Consider the following 23,084-nt stretch of genomic DNA (forward strand, 5'->3'; position numbering starts at 1 on the left):
ATGGAGACAGAATTGAAAGGAAAATTGTTTTTAATAACCTTCTATCGCCTTACATCCAAGACCTCCTAAGATGTAGGCAATAATTTAAGAAATAAGGGAGCCTGTCACTGTTTACCCTCGTCTCCTCTGTCCCCTCTTTCTCTGGCAGCAGGGCCTAGACAGCAAATAGTGGAGTTGGTGGAGACAAAAGTGGGGCGCCAAACTAACACGTTTTGCAAGGAATGTGACCACAGCTAACTACAGGAGAGAAAGTGGACCCAAGGATACCAACTCCCAGCCCGCCGGCTGCCTCAACTCCAACCTAGGGGAAACCGCGACTGGAGCGGACCCAATTCTCCCAATCCTGCAGATGGGGGTGGGAGGAAAACGGCATTGCTCCGCCCTCCGAGCTGGGCGGTGATCTGTAGGCGGCAGCGCTCCCCGCTTTCCCCCGCTCTCATTTAGCGCACAGCACTAGAAACGCGGATCGCCCTGAGCGCTCTGAGGTTAGAAGTCCGGCGGCGACATGAGCTCGAGGCCGGTGTTCCTGAGCGCGGCTGATGTAGAGGACCACCTCCGCAGCTGCAGCCTGCTCATCCCGCCTCTGGAGACCGCTCTGGCCAACTTCTCCAGCGGCCCCGACGGAGGAGTCATGCAGCCTGTGCGCACCGTGGTGCCAGTCGCCAAGCACAGGGGGTAAGTGAGGAAGGCCGGGTCCGGGGCTGGAGAAACTGAAAAGGAGGAAGGGGAGGGGTGAGAAGGGAAGCAGCAGGAGAAAAGAAAGGAGTGCTTCCCTAATCCCTATTAATAACACCTAATTTGTGCAACCTTCTGTGGGCGCTTTAAAGCCGTTATCTGGTTTCATTCAACACACTCCATATGAACGTGGCTATTGATGCAGCTATTTGCTGATGGGAAAACCAAAGACTCAAGAGGGGAAGCGAATGACCCAAGGTTATGGCAGCTAGCAAGTGGCAGAACTTGGGGTGGTTTTTCTCATCCAGAGGCAGACTCGAATGTACTCTGCACACTGCTAAAGGCAACGGCAGAGGGATGGGGACAAAGGAGGGAGAAGGCCAGTAGGGCAATGAGTGAGGAAAGAGAAAGAAAAGGACATAGGGGCTTGATAGGATGTCTCCGCATTGGCGGGAAGGGGTTGAAGTTGCTCCCTCTCTTCTTCTAGGTTCCTGGGGGTCATGCCCGCCTACAGTGCAGCAGAGGACGCCCTGACCACCAAGCTGGTCACCTTCTATGAGGGCCACAGCACCACCCCCACTGTCCCCTCCCACCAGGCTACCGTGCTACTCTTCCAGCCGAGCAATGGCTCCCTTCTGGCGGTGAGCAACTCTCTGCCCAGGGGTTTCGCGGGGGCCCCTGTGCACAAAGCTAGGCTCAGAATTTAGGCAAGGAGGAGTATTGAATGTGACCACATATGCCCCTCTCTGAATGACTGGATGCCAGTGACTGTGTAGGTTACCTGTGACTGTGTATCTGTTTCTAGGACTGCCTGAAGATGTAACCCAGCATCAGAGACCACTGCTGCTTCCAGTGTGTGAACTTGTGGAAGTAATGATCTTGTCATTCTTGTAGTGATCTTGTCCTGTACCAGTTACTACAAATATACAGCTTGCACAAATCCAGTAGCTAAGGAAACTTTTAACATGAATCTGTAACAGGTAGTTACATGAGTTACAGATTAGGGGCACTCTCTAATACGTGGGAGTATTTTCTAAGGGGTACACGGTGACCTGTTTTAACATTTAATGATAATATCAAAAAATAATAGTCATCTGTATTTGTGAATTACTTTGTGTATGTCAGACACTGTTCTAAATACTTCATATGTATTAATGCTTTTAATTCTTAAAACCTCTCTGTGAGGTCATTGTATTACCCCATTTTGTAGATGAGAAAATTGAGTCATAGAGCAACTATGCCAAACGTTGCCAAGTTTACATAGCTAACAGGGGCATGGATGGACTGGACTTCATACCTACTCTGGGTAAGCCCAGGGCCTATACTGTCTTAGCATAGTAGACTATGCTCCTCTGCCTTTCTAACTGCCACTTACTGGGCACTTATTATGTGCCAGGCAAGAGAAATTGATCTCATTCAATTCTGACAACTTTCCTCTAAAATTTTCTCAGAATTTCACGCTCCCCAAGGAAGCTGGCTATGTATTACTCCTCTGAAAGAGTCTTTAGTTCTTGACAACTTCTGCTCACCCAAGGGAAATGACATCCATACTACTTACCAAGAGTGCTTACCGAGGAAATTGGTACCACCTCAGGCTTTGGAACTAAATGACAAGGCCTGAAGTTCTTCCTGAATCTGACTGATAGCCAAACAGTTCACTTCCTTGTCCATAAAATGAGAGTACTGATACTATTTGATGAGGACCAATTGAGATGAATAATACAAACAGAGGACAGCAGAGCAAAGGATGGTGGTGATTACTAGCCAGGTGTAACTCAGAACCACCTGGGGAGATTTTAAAAATAATGTTGTCTGAGTCCTATCCCTAGTGATCCAGATTCAGTTAGCCTAAGGATATATCTGAGCATCTGTATCTTCACAAACCTACTCACATGTGCAGGAGGAGTTGAGCACCACTGAGGCAGAGTTTCAGGGCCCTTGCACAGATGTCAGGTGACTTACTTTGAGAATCCTGGGGCAAATAAAGCAAATGGGCATTTCTTGAGGGCTGGCCATATGTTAAATGTCTTCATTTTTGCCAATGCTTTTAAATCTCACAAAAACCCTCTGAATGGTTGTCATTATCTTTGTTTTTACAGGTAGGAAAAACAAAGTGCTTATAGATTAAGATATTTGTTCAAAGTTACATTTCTTATAAGTGGAGGAATTGGTTCCAGGCAAAACACTCTCCTTGCAGACTATTATGATGCTTTCTGGTGCTTCCCAGGTACTGGTGGTTAATGATCCACCTGCCAATGCGAGAGACACAAGAGACGCAAGAGACACAGGTTCGATTCCTGGATCAGGAAGATTCCCCAGAGTAGGAAATGACAACCCACTCCAGCCAATATTCTTGCCTGGAGAATTCCATGGACAGAGGAGTCTAGTGGGCTACAGTCCATGGGGTTGCAAGGAGTCAGACACAACTGAACCCCCCACACACACACACACACACATACACACACACAATGCTTTCTAGGGCTGACTCTTTAAGAGCATTTTCTCTCTGCTTAAGTGGTGAATCCAGATGCCCCTTCCTCACTGTCTCTTCTTTCCTCCAAGGTCATGGATGGAAATGTCATAACTGCAAAGAGAACAGCTGCAGTGTCTGCCATTGCCACCAAGGTAAGATTAGTAAAAGCTGATGGGTGGAATTGAGTATCTCAAATTTGAAGGTCTAAGTAGAGGTGAGGAACATTTTTATTTTCTATGGGCATAGATGAAACATCATATGCCAAATATAGGATGTCAGGTGAGCACAGTGATTCACGAAATGATTGGCTATCACAATAAGCCCAAGATTCTAGATACCTTACATGTGCTCTTTCTGATCATCACACCAGCCTTGATGATTATCTCCTTTTGCCAAGTATAGGAAATATGACTTACAGAGGTTTTGCAAGTTGATCAGGATCACACAGCTAATAAATGGCAGAGCAGGAATTTAAAACTTGACCTCTTGACTCCCAGACTGCTTTCTTGCCCCTGATCCACACTGTTCCTGGCAAATCAGTGTGGTTGCCCCATAAGCCAGAGTCAGGACTGCACAAAAAGCAGAGGGGACAACATATCTGAGCCAGACAAATGTATTCATTCAGATCCTATCATGTATCAGGCACTGTTCTAAATGTCAGAGATGTGGTAGTGAACATAACAGAGGGTGACATACACAGAGCTGGTGAGACAATAAATAAAATAAAAAGTGAAATTCGTAGTATGATTTGCTTAGAAAAAAAAATTAACCAACAACAAACCCTTTTGGAGTTTAATAATAGGCTAGGGTTTGCTCCTAAACCACCACCCACACCACCAATTAGAAGGATGAAAATAAAGCAGAATCGAGGGTATTGGGAAGCAGTGGCATTTAAAATTATCAAGGACAGACCTCACTGAGGTGACATTTGAGTAAAGACAAAAAAAAAAAAATGAGTGACTGAAACAGGAGGAGGCTAGGAGCACTTGAGGCAGAAGGAATAGCAAGTGATACAGGTGATACTGTTTCTAAGCAGTGCAAGGGCACCCTACAAGAAGAACAGTAGTTTTAGAGGTTAGGGTGAAAAAGAAGAGGTATGGATAGGAACAGTCAGAGTCTGGAATCTTTCACCTTAAAGATCTGGGAGTGCTGACTTATGAGGCCTAAGCAGAAAGGAAACGTGGGGTCCAGTGGAAGGTTGGAGCAGCAAAGACCAGATGTTCAGATTGTGAGTGTTTTAAGGTCTTCTAAACACACGATGATAAGGGAAGAATGTGGGGATAAATCTGGTAATTATGTAGCAAGGGATTATACTACAGTACGTACCTTGAGGAACTGGGGTTTTTTTTGTTGTTGTTTGTTTAATTATATCCAGACCCAACTCAGATTAAAGTAATCAAGGGACTCTGAGGTATGTTCCCTGGTAACTTAGAGGGACTCTAACAATATTGTCCTACATTTGAAAAGGTCTTTGATTTTTTTCCAAAATAATTTTCAACCCACTGTCTCAACTTATTTTTGAGTTTGTGTGAGGAAGGCAGAACAAGAATTACTGGCCTCATTTTGTGCAGAAAGAAAATGGAGGCTAAGATTTCCTGAAGTCAAACAGTACAGGTAGCTGTAGGTCTTCCTGTACCAGGTCAATAGTTTCCAGCCCAGGCTATGCAGCAGCAGCCTCTAGAAAAAAAAAAAATTTTTTTTTTAAATTCAGGTTCCCAAAACCAGTGAATTGAAATCGCTGAAGGTAAGACCAAAGAATCTAGGTGTTTTGGTTGTTTATGGTTTCTAGTTAATTCTGATGATCAACCAGGTTAATTCTTCTAGACCCAGCTCTCAGTTACACTGTGCTTTTTGAATGGATAAAAATATGCACTCCAAGAAATGTTAAGAATCATTGAGTTGATGCTCCAGAGTTTAGGCTTAAACTGCACCACTTTTTCCCTAGGGACTCGGTTGGGCTATTTCAATAAGGAGCAAATATTTACTTTACTTTTTGTGCTATAGGAGTAGAATGTTTTCTTTTCCATCACTTCTATTTTATTTAGGGCTTTTGGGAGTAGGACAAGTATTAGGAAGTTCTTGGGTTTGATGGACACTGTAACTTTGCATCTGGGTTGCACATACCCTGAGTTGGGGACTCTGGCATGCTTGACGATATGTATCAGGGTTTATTCTTGACGTGCAATTATTCAACAAATACCTAAGTGCCCACCAGGCACCAGGTCCTGTTCTCAGCATGCGACATAGAACCTGCAGTCATGGAGCACAGAGTGCATTTGGGGAGTCAGATATTAATCTAAAGATCGCACCAGTTAATGGGAAAACTACAATCCTGACAGATACATTGAGTGAAAGGGGAGCAAAACAAAAAGTGGAGGGTGGGGAGTGTCTTGCTCCAGGCTGTGGGATTTACCAAAGCTTATGGGCTTCCCTTGTGGCTCAGCTGGTGAAGAATCCGCCTGAAATGCAGGAGACTTGGGTTCGATCTCTGGATTGGGAAGATTCCTTGAAGAAAGGGATGGTTACCCACTCCAGTATTCTTGCCTGGAGAATTCCATAGACTATATGGTCCATGAGGTCACAGAGTCAGACATGACTGAGAGACTTTCACTTCTTTTGTGAGGGTTAGCTGAGCTTCAGTTCAGTTCAGTTCAGTTCAGTTCAGTTCAGTTCAGTTGCTCAGTCATGTCCGACTCTTTGCAACCCCATGGACTGCAGCACACCAGGCTTCCCTGTCCATCACCAACTTCTGGAGCTTACTCAAACTCATGTCCATTGAGTCGGTGATGCCATCCAACCATCTCATCCTCTGCTGTCCCTTTCTCCTCCTTCTTCTCCTGTCTTCAATCTTTCCCAGCATCAGTGTCTTTTCAAATGAGTCAGTTCTTCACATCAGGTGGCCAAAGTATTGGAACTTCAGCTTCAACATCAGTCCTTCCAATGAGTATTCAGGACTGATTTCCTTTATGATGGACTGGTTCGATCTCCTTGCAGTACAAGGGACTCTCAAGAGTCTTCTCCAAAACCACAGTTCAAAAGCATCAATTCTTTGGCACTCAACTTTCTTTATAGTCCAACTCTCACATCCATACATGACCACTGGAAAAACCATAGCCTTAACTAGATAGACCTTTGCTGGCAAAGTAATGTCTCTGCTTTTTAATATACTGTCTAGGTTGGTCATAGCTTTTCTTTCAAAGAGCAAGTGTCTTTTAATTTCATGGCTGCAGTCACCATCTGCAGTGATTTTGGTACCCAAGAAAATAAAGTCTGTCCCTGTTTCCATTGTTTCCCCATCTATTTGCCATGAAGTGATGGGACCGGATACCATGATCTTAGTTTTCTGAATGTTGAGTTTTAAGCCAACTTTTTCACTCCTCTTTCACTTTCATCAAGAGGCTCTTTAGTTCTTTGCTTTCTGTCATAAGGGTGGTGTCATCTGCATATCTGAGGTTATTGATGTTTCTCCCGGGAATCTTGATTACAGCTTGTGCTTCATCCAGCCCAGCATTTCACGTGATGTACTCTACATATAAGTTAAATAAACAGGGTGACAATACACAGCCTTGACGTACTCCTTTTTCGATTTGGAACTGAGGTCCAAAATAGCTGAGCTTGCATTAGAATAATAATAGGACTTACTGTGAGGAGCAGAACTGAAAGTACTCCAGGCAGAGGAGAGAACCTGTGGAGAGTGAAGCCCTGTGGTTGATAGAGGCATGTGTGCTTGGGGAGCAGCAAGGAGGCTTCTTGCCTGAAAGACCAGAGGTGCAGAGAGTGTGTCCAGAGGGGAAGCTGAGCTGACCAGAGTGCCAGACCACACAAGGCCTTAGTGAATGCAAATGAAACATAGTCTTTCAAACTCTTTAAGAAACCTAGCAGATTCATATATATGTTTTTAATTATCTGCATGCTCTAGGAAAAGAATGAAGTGGCACCAATCCTATTATGATTTAATAAATATCATAAATGTTATACCATTTAGGAAAAGAAATGTCAGTTATAACATTATTATCAGGGCAGCAGTGTGTCAAGCAAGACAAGCAAGCAGAATTACAGATTTACTCTCAGAGGTTAAAGGTTACTTTTACAGGAAACTGCAACAATTTCTGAAGCCCACATGTACTTCCAAGAATAGATTTATATTAACTGAGAACTGAAAAAAATTATTTAGTTAAAGAAAAATTACCTAATTCTCTTTACTGAGTGGGAACATAAGTTATTGTCATTTTGAAACCTTTTCAAATCAAGTTTCTTTGAGCTACAGTTGATAGCCGAAAATGGTATCTCTCCTGTGCAGATGCAGGAGAGAGAATCTCTAATCACCTGCTAATATTTGAGACTCCTTTTTGCTAGTGATTAATGATTAAAAACACTTTTGTTTTTAAGGTTGCACTCCAGAATCTCAATAATGGTAATTATTGATACAGAGCAGATCAAGATAAACTTTTATTAAATGAAATAGAGAAAAGACAGAAGATGGTCTTATTTAACATGGATGATTTGAGGAGCAAGTGATGTCCTTTCTCAATGCCAGTAGTTCTTAAGTGGAAACAGTTAAGACCAACTGTTGCCAGATACCAACTGCCCCAGAGACAATTAGCAGTGTTTGAAGACATTTTTGGTTGTCACAACTGAGGGCATAGGGGGTGCTAATGGACAGAGGCCAGGGATGCTGCCAAGCATCCTGCAGTGCATAGCACAGCCCTCCCCCCTGCCAACTACCCAAACCCTGCCAGCAAAGAATTATCCAGCCCAAATATCAGTAGTGCTGAGGTCAAGAAACTCTGCTCTATTTCTCATAGGTAATAGTAGATACATGCCAATTCTGTGCAAATAAGACTGTCTCTGTTTTAATGGGACTTACACACCAGTACAAGAAAATAAATTTGTAAACAAACAAGTGTTATGAAGTGGTAAATTCTATCAGAGAGGTCAGAAAGACTTTACTGGAGAGTTGATCATACAACCTCACCCCCAAATAAAGATACACATATACCCTAAGGAGGTCCCACAAATGCCATCTCTACATTCCTCTTTAAAGGAAGACAGAGGCTGAGACAGGATCAACAGAGAGTAGGCACAGCAAATATAGCTTGAGAACCTAGGTTCACAAGGATTCATGGATTCCAAAAGCAACTCACAGCTCTGAGAAGTAGGTTGGCTTATCATGTCCCTGAGATGGGGTAGCACAGGAGAAAGCATGTGGGCGTTGGAGAATGAAAGATGAGGTTTTGGAGCCCTACTGTGCCATTTAATAATTACAGGGAACTGAGCAAGTTACATAACTTCTTTGGACCTCAATTTCTTTATCTGTAAGAAGAGGATAACTGTGGGAGCATCTAGCTCATGGAGTCAATTGTCTGGACTAAAAGAGATCATGAAGGTTAAGCATTGGTATATATTAGGTACCCAGTGAAGGCTTTTCTCTCCCTCCCGCACCATACAGAGTGGAAATGAAAATACAAAATGATATCTCCTTGATTGCCTGAGAGGTTTTGAATGAAGGTCCCCTGATTCTCAAACTCTACTTGATCCTCTCCTGACTTCAAGAGTCTCTCTTGATCTTTTCTATCTCCTTTCTGTCAAATAGTTTTTGAAACCACCCAACAGTGAAGTGTTGTGTATCCTTGGAGCCGGGGTCCAGGCTTACAGCCATTATGAGGTCTTCACAGAACAGTTCTTCTTTAAGGAGGTAAGTCCAGGGAGGGAGGTGAAGGATGTGGGGAGGAAGCAGCAGTGACATTTCTCTGTACTACTTTGTTAAAATATAAGTTATGCTGAAATTGTCAGGTTGGGAGTACAACCATCTAGACCATTCTTTTAATGACTTGTGTGAAAGTCCTATTGGAGATGAAGAGTTGGGGGGAAGGCCTGAGTCGCTTCTTCCAGTTTCTTAGTTTGTAGAGTACACCTAGGTACACAGAGCCTACTCAGTTACTTAAAGGATTGTATTATATCCATTGCATACATGCAGTTTTTCTTTTGGCCCCTTTCTGTTGCTTCTCTTAGCAGAATCTGGGGTCCTTAAGTATTCAAGGGTTAGGAATCCAGGAACTGACAATGAGGTCTGGAGAGCAGGAGGCCACAGCGTGCCCCTTCAAAGCTGAGACAATAGTCCACCCTTCCCCATTCTGCCTGGCTCACGTTTCCTGTTATTTTTGATATACTTGATACTGCTTATATTTGATTTTTTTTTTCTATGTGTGTGAGAGGGGTGGGGCAGATTTAAGGTGTGATTTTTTATGATAGAACTAATACCTCTGCTTTGAGAAATGAAAATATAAGGAAGAAAAAAAAGAAAAATTCCCTTTTATCTATTTTCAAAGACAAGTAGTTAAAATGTCTAGTCTTCTCCAATCTGCTTTTCATAACATAGTTTTATGATTTTTTATGCTTTTTACCAAGGTATAATTGACATACAATATCATATTAGTTTCAGGTATACATCAGAGTGATTGGATATTTATAGGCATTTCAAAATGGTCACCATGACAAATCTGGTTACCCTTTGTCACCATACAAAGTTATAGCATGATTGACTGTATTGTCTATGCTGCTCATTGTATCCCCATGACTTAATTATTTTATAACTAGAAGTGTGTACTTCTTAATCCCCTTCATCTATTTCGCTCATCCCCAGCTCCCTCACCCTTCTGGCAATTACCACAAGTAGTTTTTTTCATTTGTTCTCTGTGTGTTTATATCAGTTTCTCAATTATTTTGTTTGTTCATTCATTTGAGGTTTCTTTTTTTGATTCCACATGTAAATGAGATCATATACTATTTCCCTTTCTCTGTCTGACTTATTTTGCATAGCATAAAACCCCTCAAGATCCACACATTTTTGTCTCAGCTAACAAGATTTCATTATTTTTATGGATGAACAATATTTCATTTTGTGTGTGTGTGTACACACATGATAATTGCTTTATCCGTTTATTAATTGATGGACACAGGTTGTTTCCATATTCTGATTATTGTAAATAATGCTGCAGTGAATATGGGGGTACCTACCGCTTTTTGTCTTACTGTTTTGTTTGCTTCAGATAAATACCCAGAACTGGAATTACTGGATCATATGGTAGTTTTTTGTTCTCTATTTTTTATTTAAATTAAAAAAATGTTTACAATCTCATGTTGGCTTCTGCCATACAACAATGTAAATTGTACATACATCCCCTCTCTCCCTAGCCTCCCTCCCCTGCCCCCATCCCATCCCTCCAGGTCATCACAGAGAGCGGGACTGGGCTCCCTGTGCTACACAGCAACCTCTCACCAGCTACTCTTCTTACACCTGATACTGTATGTATGTGGATGCTACTTTATCAACTCATGCCACTCTCTCCCTCCCACACTGTGTCCACAAGTCCATGCTGTACATCTGCATCTCCATTCCTTCCCTGAAAATAGTTTCATTAGCATCATTTTTCTAGATTCCATATATATGTGTTAACATACTATATTTGTTTTTCTCTTTCTGACGTGCTTCACTCTCTATAATAGGATTTAGGTTCATCCACCTCACTAGAACTGACCTGATTCAAATTTGTTCATTTTTATGGCTGAGTAATATTCCACTGTATATCTGTACCACATCTTCTTTATCCATTCACCAATTGATGAACATCTAGGTTGCTTCCAGGTCCTGGGCATTGTAAACAGTGCTGCTATGAACACTGGGCTACATATGTCTTTTTGATTATTTTTTTTCTCAGGGTATATGCCCAGTAGTGAGGTTGCTGGATCATATGGTAGTTTTATCCCTAGATTTTAAAGGACTCTCCATAATGGCTGTATCCGTTTACATTCCTACCAACAGTGTAGGAGGGTTCCCTTTTCTCCACATCCTCTCCAACATTTATTATTTGTAGATTTTTTGATGATGGCCATTGTGACTGGTATGAGGTGGTACCTAATTGTAGTTTTGATTTGCATTTCTCTCAAAGTTAGTGATGTTGGAGAAGTGTCTTTAGCTCTTCTGTCCATTTTTTGATTGGGCTGTTTGTTTTCCTAATATTGAGCTGTATGAGCTGCTTATTGGAGTATAGTTGATTCACAATGTTGTGTTAGTTTTAAGTATACAGAAACATGATTTATATATATATATTCTTTTTCAGATTCTTTTCACATATAAATTATTACAGAATATTGAGTAGAGTTTCCCATGTAATACAATTAGTCATTGTTGATTATCTGCTTTATATATAGTAGTGTGTATATGCTAATCCCAGCCTCCAAATTTATCCCTCACCTTCAGCCTTTCCCCTATGGTAACTATAAATTTGTTTTTGAAGTCTTTGAGTCTGAAATAAGCTCATTTGTATCATATTTTTAGATTCCACATGTAAGTGATATCATATGATATTTGTCTTTCTCTGATTTACTTCACTTAGTATGGTAATCTATAGGTCATCCATGTTGCTGCAGATGGCATTGTTTCACTCTTTTTATGGCTGAGTAATATTCCATTGTATGTATGTAGCACATCTTCTATATTCATTCATCTGTCTATAGACATTTAGGTTGCTTCCATGTCTTGACTATTACAAATAGTGCTATAGTGAACATTGGGGTGTATGTATCTTTTCAATTTATGGTTTTCCCTGGATATATGCCCAGGAGTGGGATTCCTGGATCATATGGTAGCTCTATTTTTACTTTTTTAAGGAACTTCCTTACTGTTTTCTATAGTGACTTCGCCAGTTTACATTCCCACTGTGTGGGAGGATTCTATTTTCTGCACATACTCCTCCAGCATTTGTTGTTTGTGGACTTTTTGATTATGGCCATTCTGACTAGTGTGAAGTGATACCTCATTGTAGTTTTGATTTGCATGTCTCTAACAATGAGTGATGGTGAACATCTTTTCATATGCCTTTTGGCCATTTGTATGTCTTCTTTGAAGAAATGTCTATTTAGACCTTCCGCCCATTTTTTAATAGGGTTCTCTTTAAATTGAGCTGCATGAGCTGTTTGAATATTTTGGAGATTAATCCCTTGTTGGTCACTTCATTTGGAAATATTTTCACCCATTCTGTGGGTTATCTTTTCATTTTGTTATGGTTTGTTTTGCCGTGCTAAAGCTTTTAAGTTTAATTAGATCATATTTGTTTATTTTTGTTTTTAATTCCATTACTCTAGGAAGTAGACCCAAAAAGTTATTGTTGTGATTTATGTCAAAGAGTGTCCTGCCAATGTTTTCCTCTAAGAGTTTTATAGTGTCTAAGCTTACATTTAGGTTTTAATTAACTTTTAGTTTATTTTTGTGTGTGACATTAGAAAAATGTTCTAATTTAATTTTTTAAATGTAGCTGTCCAGTTTTCCCAGCACCACTTATTGAAGACACTGTCTTTTCTCCATTGCATCATCTTACCTACTGCACTAGAGAGCAATTGTAGATGGATATGTTTATCTCTGGGCTGTCTATCTTGTTCCATTGATCTATATGTCTGTTTTTAAGCCAGTACCATTACTGTTTTGATTACTGTAGTTCTGTAGTATAGTCAAAAGTCAGTGACCCTAACTCCTTGAGCACCATTTTTCATTCTCAGGATTGCTTTGGATATTCAGGGTCTTTGGTGTTTCTATACAAATTTTTAAATTTTCTGTTCTAGTTCTATGAAAAATGCCATGAGTAATTGGTAAATTACCTTGGGTAGTATAGTTATTTTAATAATATTGATTCTTCTAATCTAAGAACATGGTATATCTTTCCATCTGTTTGTGTCATCTTTGATTTATTTCATCAGAATCTTATAATTTTTGGAGTACAGGTCTTTGCCTCTTATGGTAGGTTTATTCCTACATATTTTATTCCCTTGATGTGAGGGTGAATGGGATTGTTGCCTTGATTTCTCTTTCTGATCTTTTGTTGTTAGCCCATAGAAATGTAATAGATTCCTGTGTGTTAATTTTGTATCCTGCAATTTACTGAATTCATTGATGAGCTCTAATAGTTTTCTTGTAGCATCTTTAGGATTTTCTGTTTCATCTTCAAACAGTGACAGTTTTATACCTTCTTTTCCAATTTGGATTCCTTTTACTTCTTTTTCTTCTCTGATTGCCATGGCTAGGACTTCCAAAACTATGTTGAATAAAAGTAGTGAGAGTAAACATCCTTGTCTTCTTGATCTTAGAAGATTTTGCTTTCAGCTTTTCAACACTGGGTTATCTGTGGGTTTGTCATATATGTCCTTTATTAGGTTGAGGTATGCTCTTTCTATGCTCACTTTTGGAGAGTTTTTGTCATAAATGGGTATTGAATTTTGTCAAAAGCTTTTCCTGCATCTACTAAGATGATCATATGGTTTTCACTCTTCAGTTTGTTAATGAGGTATATCACACTGATTTGCAAATATTGAAAACTTCTTGCATCCCAGGGATCAGTCCTGCTCAATCATGGTGTATGGTCTTTTAATATATTATTGGGTTCAGTTTGCTAGTTGTTTGTTGAGTACTTTTGCATGTATGGTCATCAGTAATATTGGCCTATAATTTCTTATTTTGTGGCACCTTTGTCTGGTTTTGGAATCAGGTGATGACAGCCTCATAGAATGAGTTTGGGAGTGTTCCTTCCTCTGCAATTTTTGAAATAGTTTCAGAGGGATCATGTTAGATTTTCTCTAAATGTTTGATGAAATTCACTCATGAAGTTGTCTGGTTATGGACTTTTATCGTGGGAGTTTTTTACTCGTGTTTTTGATTTCAGTGCTTGCGATTGATCTGTTCATATTTTCTACTTCTTTGATTCAGTTTTGGGAGATTTGTCCTCTTCTCATAGGTTGTTCATTTTATTGACACGTAGTTGCTTATAATAGTCTCATGATCCTTTGTATTTTTGCGGTGTCAGTTGTGACTTCTCTTTTTTCATTTCTAATTGTATTACTTTGAGTCTTCTTTGTTTTTTCTTAATGAGTCTGGCTAAAGGTTTCTCAATTTTGTTTATCTTTCCAAAAAAGCCAGCTTTTAGTTTCATTGATAGTTCCTGTTGTTTTCTTTGTCTCTATTTAATTTATTTCTGTTCTGATCTTTACAACTTATTTCCTCCTACTCACTTTGGGTTTTGTTTGTTCCTCTTTCTCTAGTTGCTTTAGGTATAAGCTTAGGTTATTTATTTCATATTTTTCTTGTTTTCTGAGGTAAACTTGTATTGCTATAAATTTGCCTCTTAGAATTGCTTTTGCTGAATCCCAGAGGGTTTGGATCATCATGTTTTCATTTTTTATTTATCTCTAGGTGTTTTTTTTCCTTCCCCTTTGATTTCTTCAGTGATCCATTTGTTGCTTAGTAACATATTGTTTAGCCATCACATGTTTGTGTTTTTTGCAATTTTTTCCTTGTAGTTGATTTCTAATTTAATAGCAATGTGAATGGTGGACTTAATAGTTTCTTTGGAAAAATATTTATTGAGGACCTCTGCTCATTTTTAAATAAGATTTTTTTTTATATATTAAGTTTTATAAGTTTTTTGTATTTTTTGAATATTAACTTCTTATAACATAGTTTTAATCATTAATCTTTTAATCATAGTTTTAATAGTTTTCACTGAATGTTGTAACATCAGTTTTCCAGATTACCTGATATTTGTATAGTATTTCATAGTTTTCTATCAAGAATGGTAGTGTGGTTAACCATTTTCTTATAACTGGGCTTATTATACTGTTTTCACCTTAACTAATGAACTTATTCACATATAACATTTATTTCTATACTTATTATATTTCCGTATGAGGGCTTCTTTAGGCCTTATTTTCAGTTGAAGGTTGACAACTGCAACCACAGACATTAAACTATATTAAACAAGCCTGCAAGTCCCCACTTCCTGGTGATGCCAGTGACCACCCTCTCCCTGCAAGCACTTCCCAGGAGTCTAATTGTAGCTACTATTCTTGACCTCTGCTCTGCTGTACCATTCACTTCTGTAAGTAAGTGTTAGTTGCTCAGTCATGCCCAACTCTTTGTGACCCCATGGACTCTAGCCCACAAGGCTCCTCTGTCCATGAAATTCTCCAGACAAGAATACTAGAGAGGGTAGTCATTCCCTTCTCCAGGGGATCTCCCAGACCTGGGGATCAAACCTGGGTCTCCTGCATTGCAGGCAGATTCTTTACCATTTGAGCCACCAGGTAAGTCCCAATTTACTCCTGAAATCCTACCAATTTTTAATTCCTTCCGTATCCTTCAGAGATCAAGCTGTTCCATGCACAGCACTGCACATCCTGTTTGTTAATCTCACACCTGTTATGACTCCCCTGAGGCTGCTGCTTCTGCTGCTAAGTCACTTCAGTCGTGTCCGACTCTGTGTGACCCCATAGAAGACAGCCCACCAGCCTCCCCTATCCCTGGGATTCTCCAGGCAAGAACACAGGGGTGGGTTGCCATTTCCTTCTCCAATGCATGAAAGTGAAAAGTGAAAGTGAAGTCGCTCAGTTGTGTCCAACTCTTGGCGACCCCATGGACTGAAGTCTACCAGGCTCCCCCAAACATAAACTGTGAGTTTGATGCTGACCTTGTCAGTTATGATTTGCATTTACATACATGTAAACTTAGGCTGAATGAGGTTAAATAGCTTCAGAAACAGTAAGTGACAGAGCAAAGTTTAATTCTAAACCTGTCTAGCTCCAGAATTTGCTCTGCTAGTCACTAAGCTATATAATAGCTGTTACACTACTCAGGCTGTGTGTCTCAAGCTAGAATTGAAAAACCTGCCCCCTTCCTGACATGGAAATGGAGTAGAGAAGGGTCATTTTCAAATCTGGCCTAGACAAATGTTCATTCACCATAAGGAATGATTTAAATAACTGCAGCCTTAACTCTAGAGTAGTTCAACTTCTCTATGTAACTCCTAGGTTTGATGAAATATAAACAGCCAAATAATCACAGCACCAATGTCCCTTTTATTCCCCTGAATGAAGGTGAGAATATGGAACCGCACCAAAGAAAACGCAGAGAAGTTTGTGAACACAGTGCCAGGAGAAGTGCGGATCTGCTCATCGGTCCAGGAGGCTGTGACAGGGGCAGATGTGATCATCACAGTCACCATGGCAACAGAGCCCATTTTGTTTGGTGAATGGGTGAAGCCTGGGGCTCACATCAATGGTAAGCAGAGTGGCTCCATGAACACTGGGTGGCCAGACTCTCCCTTGACTGGACCAAGGGGCTGCCTCTGCAGAGTTGTTTTACTCATGCAGAATGCCTGAGCTTTTTAATGGCCTCAGAAACATTTGAACCTTAAAGAAACAGTATGCACTCCAAAATATGAAACAAAAATCACAAACTCAAAACTAATAAATTTAATTAAAATTTTATAAAGTGTAATATGCAAATGATCAGTTATAACTCAGTTCTTAAATGTCATGAAATTTAATTACAAAAGCCAAATGACTCACTTGTTCTTACCAACACTTAGAATTAATTTTTTTAATTATAGCACAAAATACATTTTATGTGACTAAATGCATTTATGTGAATGCTTTTTCATATGTGAGGTAAGATAATTGGGACTTTAAACGTAAGAGTTCCTTGGGCTCCTAAACATCCTTAGATGACCCTGGGGGTTATAGCAAGATCTGGTCTATATTAAATACTTACTATAGCAGGTGCTGTTCTACATTCTTTGTTATGTACTATATCACTGAATCTTGAAAACAGCCTTATTAAGTAAGAACTATTGTTATCATGACCCCTGTATGGTAGGTAAACCAAGGCATGGAAAGATTAAGTAACTTGCCCAAAGTCAAAGGTTTTTAGAGACAAAGCTGGGATTTGAACTGAGGCAGTATACCCTCAAAGCCTAAGATCTTAAATGATTTCCTATGTTATCTTTTAGTAAGAAAACTGGTCTGGTTAGCAAGCAATTGAAGGCTAGAGAATTTAAACACGGTACCAGTGCCCCATGTTTTAGTGACAGGCACATAGTGTGAACTCTAAGATCTCTGCACACATGTGCCAGGGCCAAGTATCATTATTTGTTCTTTCACAAATGTGTATTGAATCCCTACCATGGTTCAGGCAGTTTTACCTGCCGGGGAAGCCAAAGTAAACCAGCCATCTAGGTCACTGCTTTCCTGCTGTTTACATTCTAGAGAAGGGAGGTAGACAATAAACAAATAGATGAGCTAGATAGTTCCAGCTAACGGTTAAGTCCTATGAAGGAAACAAAACATGTATGATTGAGGAATGGGCCATAGAAAATTGAAGGTTTCAGCCTGTATGGGACCCATATTATGAATGTGAATCCAGGGGATAGGTCTTATTGTTCATAAAGCCAGACTCGAACAGAAAGACCATTTCCAGAAGGACTTGCAACTTCAAGAGAAGTCATTTCTGGGTAAAATGGACAAGAGCTGAATCTTCAAAAAGACAGAGTTGATTTTTTTTTTCCAGCTTAAAGTAGAACATATTTGCTATCTTAGTTTCTGTGGTTAGGAGTCTAGAAATGGGTTAGCTAAGTCCTTTGCTCATGCAGGATGAAAGCAAGGTGTTTTCCAGGCTGCAATCTCATCTAGAGCTTGGAGCCTTCTTCCCAGCTCACATGGTTGTGGCAGTTCTTTGTGTTGTAGGACAAGGATGCAAGTTACCTTGGGGCTGCTCTCAGCTCCAGTAGGCTGTCCACATTTCTTTTCATGTGGACGCTCTACCTTCCAAGATAGCAACAGAGAATCTCCCTCATGTTGTATACCTCTCATACTTCGAATGTCTCTTTAGGAAGAGCTAACTTGATTTTGAATTGAGGAGTCTGGTATCTTTCCCTGGTCTAAAGACAAAATTGGTTTGTGTGTTTAGAGGCAGTAAATATACTAAAGAAAAGTATGTTACAAGTGCAACTGACAGGGAAACACCAACAATGGATTCTACTTACTTTACAACTTGGCTGAGAGTTAGGCCCAATTCCATCCTTCCCTGCATGCCCCTCATTCTTTCTCGGCATCCCACCAGCCAGTGTCTGACCCTCACCCAATGTAACCCCACTGAAGGAAGGCCAAAGCCCAGCCTGAGTCAGGCCCCTCCCTTTGCTTCCTGGACCACCTCCATTGGCTTGAGTGGCCTTATGCAACCCTTTGAGAATTCACCATGCTCCAAATTAGGGGGAACAAGTGCAATCAGAAGAGGTGGCTTGAGAGGCTAGGGTTTTTCCCACCAGCTTATGATTTATTTACAAGCTTCATTAGTTGGTGCTTCTGTTCTATAGAACTCCTCACACAAACAACCTTCAAGATGGACATTTCGCATCAGTGTCTTTGACAATTAGAGTGTGGGAGAACAACAGGAGAGGAAACAGTGAGAGAAGGCTTACAAATGCTGCCTTATATTTGTATAAAGCTTTATAGCCGTTTCCAAAGACTGGCCGCCATGGGCTGGATCCAGCCAGCAGATGTGTTTTGTTTAGGCCATAGCGTGTTAAGTGTTCTGAAAACCAAGAAATAACACATGCAAATAGATTTCCTGCTTCTCTTTTTGGAAAAGGAGCAGGAGGCTGGGGGGAAGGCTATCTAAGAGTGGCCCTGCATTCTTACTTGGCAACGGTTCTGCTTGAGCAGAATAGTTAGTGTCCCCTTTAGAAGGGCCTGCTTTCTTCTCTGTACTGAGTTCTCCACCATTTCTAATCCAGTTCTGCTGACCAGTGCTGCTCATTTTCATTACCTTCCTGGCCCTGCAAGCATTTGATTCAGTCTCAGCATTATCCTATGTCCCAATGCCAGGAGGCATGATTCCTTGGATTCATCATTATGGTTCTGGGCTCTGCAGAGGATGTGAAACCTTGGTGCTGGGGTGCAACCAGTTTCCTGTTGACTGGGGCTTCTCTGTGACCCTGAAACTGGGCTTTTTTTTCCCTCATGAGGTGAGAGATGTGGTTGGGAATGAGGAATGGGAATGATTGAAGAGCAAGCAGACAGACAGAAGATAGAGTGTGGGGTATTAATAAGTTCCAAGTGATGTCTCTGTTTTAGGGTTTGTGTAAAGAAGTTGCTGCTCCTGATAAGCAGAAGAAGCTGAAAGGCATGTGTTCTTTTAGAGCCATAGATCCACTTATTGGATATATAACCTTGGCACATACCTCTTCTTTGAGCCTCAGTTTGTGTACCTTTTAAATGGGAATCAGAAATGAATGTGCTTGTGAGGACTTGAAATAGTATGTGTGAAACATCCCAGTGATAGTAGGCACACAGTACATGAATGCTAAGTTGCCTCAAAATATTTTTTTATTAATGAGAATGGACATGAAATGGAAAGGAAAAAATGCCAAGTGTCATTCTTCTTAGTGAACTCAGTCTTGTTGTTTGGGAGGGAGTTGGCCTGGGGAAATGAGGCATTCCACAGTTGTTCCCACGTGTCCTCTGTAACTTCCTTTTCCCCACCCCTTTCATTCTTTGGAGCCTGTAGTATCCCCTGTGACTACTTCAAGGCTCAGGGTCTGTTTTGCTGTCATTTAGCCATTGGCGCCAGCAGACCTGACTGGAGAGAGCTGGATGATGAGCTCATGAAACAGGCTGTGCTGTATGTGGATTCCCAGGAGGCTGCCCTGAAAGAGTCTGGAGATGTCCTCTTGTCAGGGGTGAGCCATCTTTCTGCTGCTGATATCTGATTGTCCTTACCTGGATCCCAGGGTTTCATTAATACCCACTTCTGTCTGGCCTGCTCCAGATCTCCATAACTCCCACCTCTTTGTGGGGTGACAACTGTCAAGTATCTTTCCATCCTTTCTAATTCCCTTCCAGAATAATGTGGCCATTATGTGGTGACATGTGTTTTCCTGTTCCCTTTGCCTTAAGAAATCGGCTTGATGGCCTTTTCCATTGGATTGGGCTGTCCTGTAAAGCAGTAGGGTTGGAAGATAGGAGCCCCTGGAAACTTTCCCAGTATGGCCAACAAATCAGGACTAGTGTTGACTGCTTTCCGACCTTTTTTCATAACCAGGGCATAGCAGTAAGAAGGGGGCTGCCAAAATGAGTGTTCAGATAAGAACAGGCCTATTTCTTCACTGATACAGTGTCCTGGCAGGACATTCCCCTGGCTGCAGATTTGTATTTCTGCAATCATGGTATCACAAAAGCAGATGTGCCCACATCTCATCCCCCAAAAAAAGATTTAAGGGAGAGGCATCCTCCCTGACACCATTTAGTTTACAGAAGGCCATTTTATTAAGTTATCCCTTATCCAGGTCAGGGACACCCTGTCCTGGCTTCAGAAGCTGGTCCTGAGCCATATTAGCTCCATGACCTGGGTCAGTGTGTGTTCATTTGACAGGCTGAGATCTTCGCTGAGCTGGGAGAAGTGGTGAAGGGAGTGAAACCAGCCCACTGTGAGAAAACTACTGTGTTCAAGTCTCTGGGTAAGAGTCATTGCTCCCAGGGCACAAACATAACCAGAACACAAGGTAGGTTTACCCATTGGTGGGAAGAAGAATGAGTCAGCAGGCTCCATAACTGAATCATTGTGCAGTCTATCACTTAGGTCAATTATTTACGTCTTGGCATAGTGGTAAAGCCCGTGAACTCTGGAACTGGGCAGTCCTGGGTTGGATTCCCCCCTATGCTATTCCTTAGACATGCATCCTTGGGCAAGTGATCTCACCTCTTTGAGTCACAGTTTTCTCACCACCTGTTACCTAGAGTTTTTGTGAGAATTAAGTGAGATGTGTGTATAAAATGATTTGCCCATAACAAGCATCAGCACTAAAACATTTAGACTTTGATCTAAATGAAACTCAGAGGAAGATATCCTTCAAAGGTGGAGGGGCAGGAGAAAAAGGTGTTTAAAAACAGGGAGCTTAAGAGAAATAACAGGGAGACCCAACCTGAGGGCAACCCAGACAGGAAGTACAGCCTGACCTTTTTTCCCCCTCCTTCCCTAACCTTCTGCTTACTGATTTAAGAAGGTCTTTGATGGGGAGCACCATTACCACTTTGAGTTAGCACAGGCAGAAGCCCATCAAAGAAGGGGCTCCCTTCTTTGGCTGGTTTGCCTCTCAGCCCAGCTCTCCCATTTTAAGGAAATGGACACATATGGTAACAGAGCTAATATTCAGCTCCTACATCTAAAATATTGAAGTACTCTCAAAATGGTTGGTAAATAGTTGCTGCCTGAGCCCCTCAACCTTGCCAGACCTCACATATGTTTTAATGATCAAGCACCCAAAGTGTTAATGCTTGGCAGAGTTTTAAGAGTACTCTGCCCACCCAGCACCCATGCCAGTCAAAGTGTATCTATGCCTTACCATCTGTTAAATATATTTTTAATTTTTCATGCATAGAAAGACAGGCAAACACAGTATAAGCTTTATCTAGAGCCTGGTTCAGACATCACACTGATCTAGTTGAGTCTGAAAGAGTTTCATGGTTCCTTAGCAGATCAGAGGTCAGCTGGCTCCCTTCAGGAGACACAGCACTGGAAACCTGATCTACACTCCTGAGCGATTTTTACTTTCTTACTTTTGGGGGTTGGTTTACTGGCACATCCCTTCATCTAGCAGATACATCTTAAATACCTACTATGTATCAAGCTCCATACTATGTACAGTGATAGTTACAAAAATAAAAGCCAGCCCCTGGCCTTTAAGAACATATTCCCATTCAAGGTTAAGGATATTTGCCCAAAACTATAAGATAAAGGGTGAATTGCTGAAGGACTTAGGGTTTGGACTAGATCAAAGGTCCAACAAACTACAGAGCATGGGCCAAACCCAACCTACCATCTGTTTTCATACAGCCCACAGTGAAATGGTTTCTACACTTTAAATGACTGGGGGGAAAAGGAACATTTTATGACACATAAAAATTATAAGAAATTCAAACTAAAGTGTCCATAAAGAAAGTTTTCTTGGAGCACCGTCAGACTCATCTGTTTACCTGATGTCTAAAGCCGCACTTGTACTACAGCAGAGGTGAGTAACTGCAAGTAATTGGCATGCAAAGCCTTAAATATTTATTATCTGGCTGTTTACAGAAAGTTTTCTTACCACCTGAACTTTGGTGAGCCTTGTTTTACCCTTCACAGACTCTTCAAGCCTGAACTCACCTCTGGGTGCTTAGTCCTGTTACCCTGATGGACACTGTATTAGGGAACTGCTGGTTCTGGGACCTGGGCTGTTTGGGGAAAAGTTGTTCTGACAAAAGTTGAACCAAATTTCTGTCCATTCCAGGAATGGCGGTGGAAGACATGGTTGCAGCCAAACTGGTATATGATTCCTGGTCATCCGGTAAATAAAACAAAGGAACTTTGTGTCGAGTGGATGCTACAGCTCAAAGGGTGTTAACACTAGTTGTCTCACAATCTTTTCATAATCTCTGGATTAAAAGAAGGGTTCTAGTGATCTGTAGTTTTATGCATACTGTGTCTTACCTTAAATAATGAGATCCTCTTTTGTGTTTGTAGTTAGAAAACAAAACTAAGTGGTTGTTCTGTGCCATGCCAGATTATACTAGCGGTCCCTTTTCCCTGTATTTCACTACCTTTTGTAATTCCCTGAAATAAAGCTTTTTCCAATTCTGTGGTTTTTGTTATGGTAACTTCTGTCCTTCACAGCAAGGAAAGTGAGGGGATCGAGTGCTCGTGTTCACTCCCTGAAGGCTCTCCAATGGCTGTAGTTAATTTTTTTCTATATTATTAATTGAGATACAATTTACATACCATAAGTCCACATTTTGAAGTGGTGGATATAATTCAGTGTTATTACTATATTCACAGGGTCATGCAACCATCACCACTGTCTAATTTCAGAACATTTTCATCACTCCAAAAAGAAACCCAGTACCCATTAGCAGTCGCTTCCCATTCGTCTCAGCTTCCAGCAATCTACTAATCTACTTTCTGTTTTTATGGATTTGCCTTTTCTGAACTTTTGTATACATGGAATCATATATCATGTAGTCTTTTGCTTCTGGCTTCTTATTATTGAAATTTCAAGGAACACAGAGCTTTCTCTATTGCTCA

At 40.9% G+C, this 23,084-nt stretch overlaps 1 protein-coding gene across 2 annotated transcripts; it reads left to right on the forward strand.

Moving 5' to 3' along the window:
- Nucleotides 1–455: 455 nt before the first annotated feature.
- CRYM (crystallin mu) lies at nucleotides 456–22,574 on the forward strand. Of its 2 annotated transcripts, XM_068969185.1 has the most exons (8): nucleotides 456–675; nucleotides 1,163–1,316; nucleotides 3,238–3,300; nucleotides 8,742–8,843; nucleotides 16,067–16,250; nucleotides 19,586–19,707; nucleotides 20,400–20,484; nucleotides 22,294–22,574. In XM_068969185.1, exons 1-8 carry the CDS (start codon nucleotides 506–508, stop codon nucleotides 22,356–22,358), a joined length of 945 nt encoding a protein of 314 aa, XP_068825286.1. In that variant the 5' UTR covers nucleotides 456–505; the 3' UTR covers nucleotides 22,359–22,574. The 2 variants fall into 2 exon arrangements, with proteins under 2 accessions (XP_068825286.1, XP_068825287.1); XM_068969186.1 differs by lacking the exon at nucleotides 22,294–22,574 and having other exon boundaries at nucleotides 20,382–20,422.
- Nucleotides 22,575–23,084: the final 510 nt, after the last annotated feature.

The sequence above is a fragment of the Capricornis sumatraensis genome, chromosome 3, assembly GCF_032405125.1.
Source record: "Capricornis sumatraensis isolate serow.1 chromosome 3, serow.2, whole genome shotgun sequence".
Taxonomy (NCBI): domain Eukaryota; kingdom Metazoa; phylum Chordata; class Mammalia; order Artiodactyla; family Bovidae; genus Capricornis; species Capricornis sumatraensis.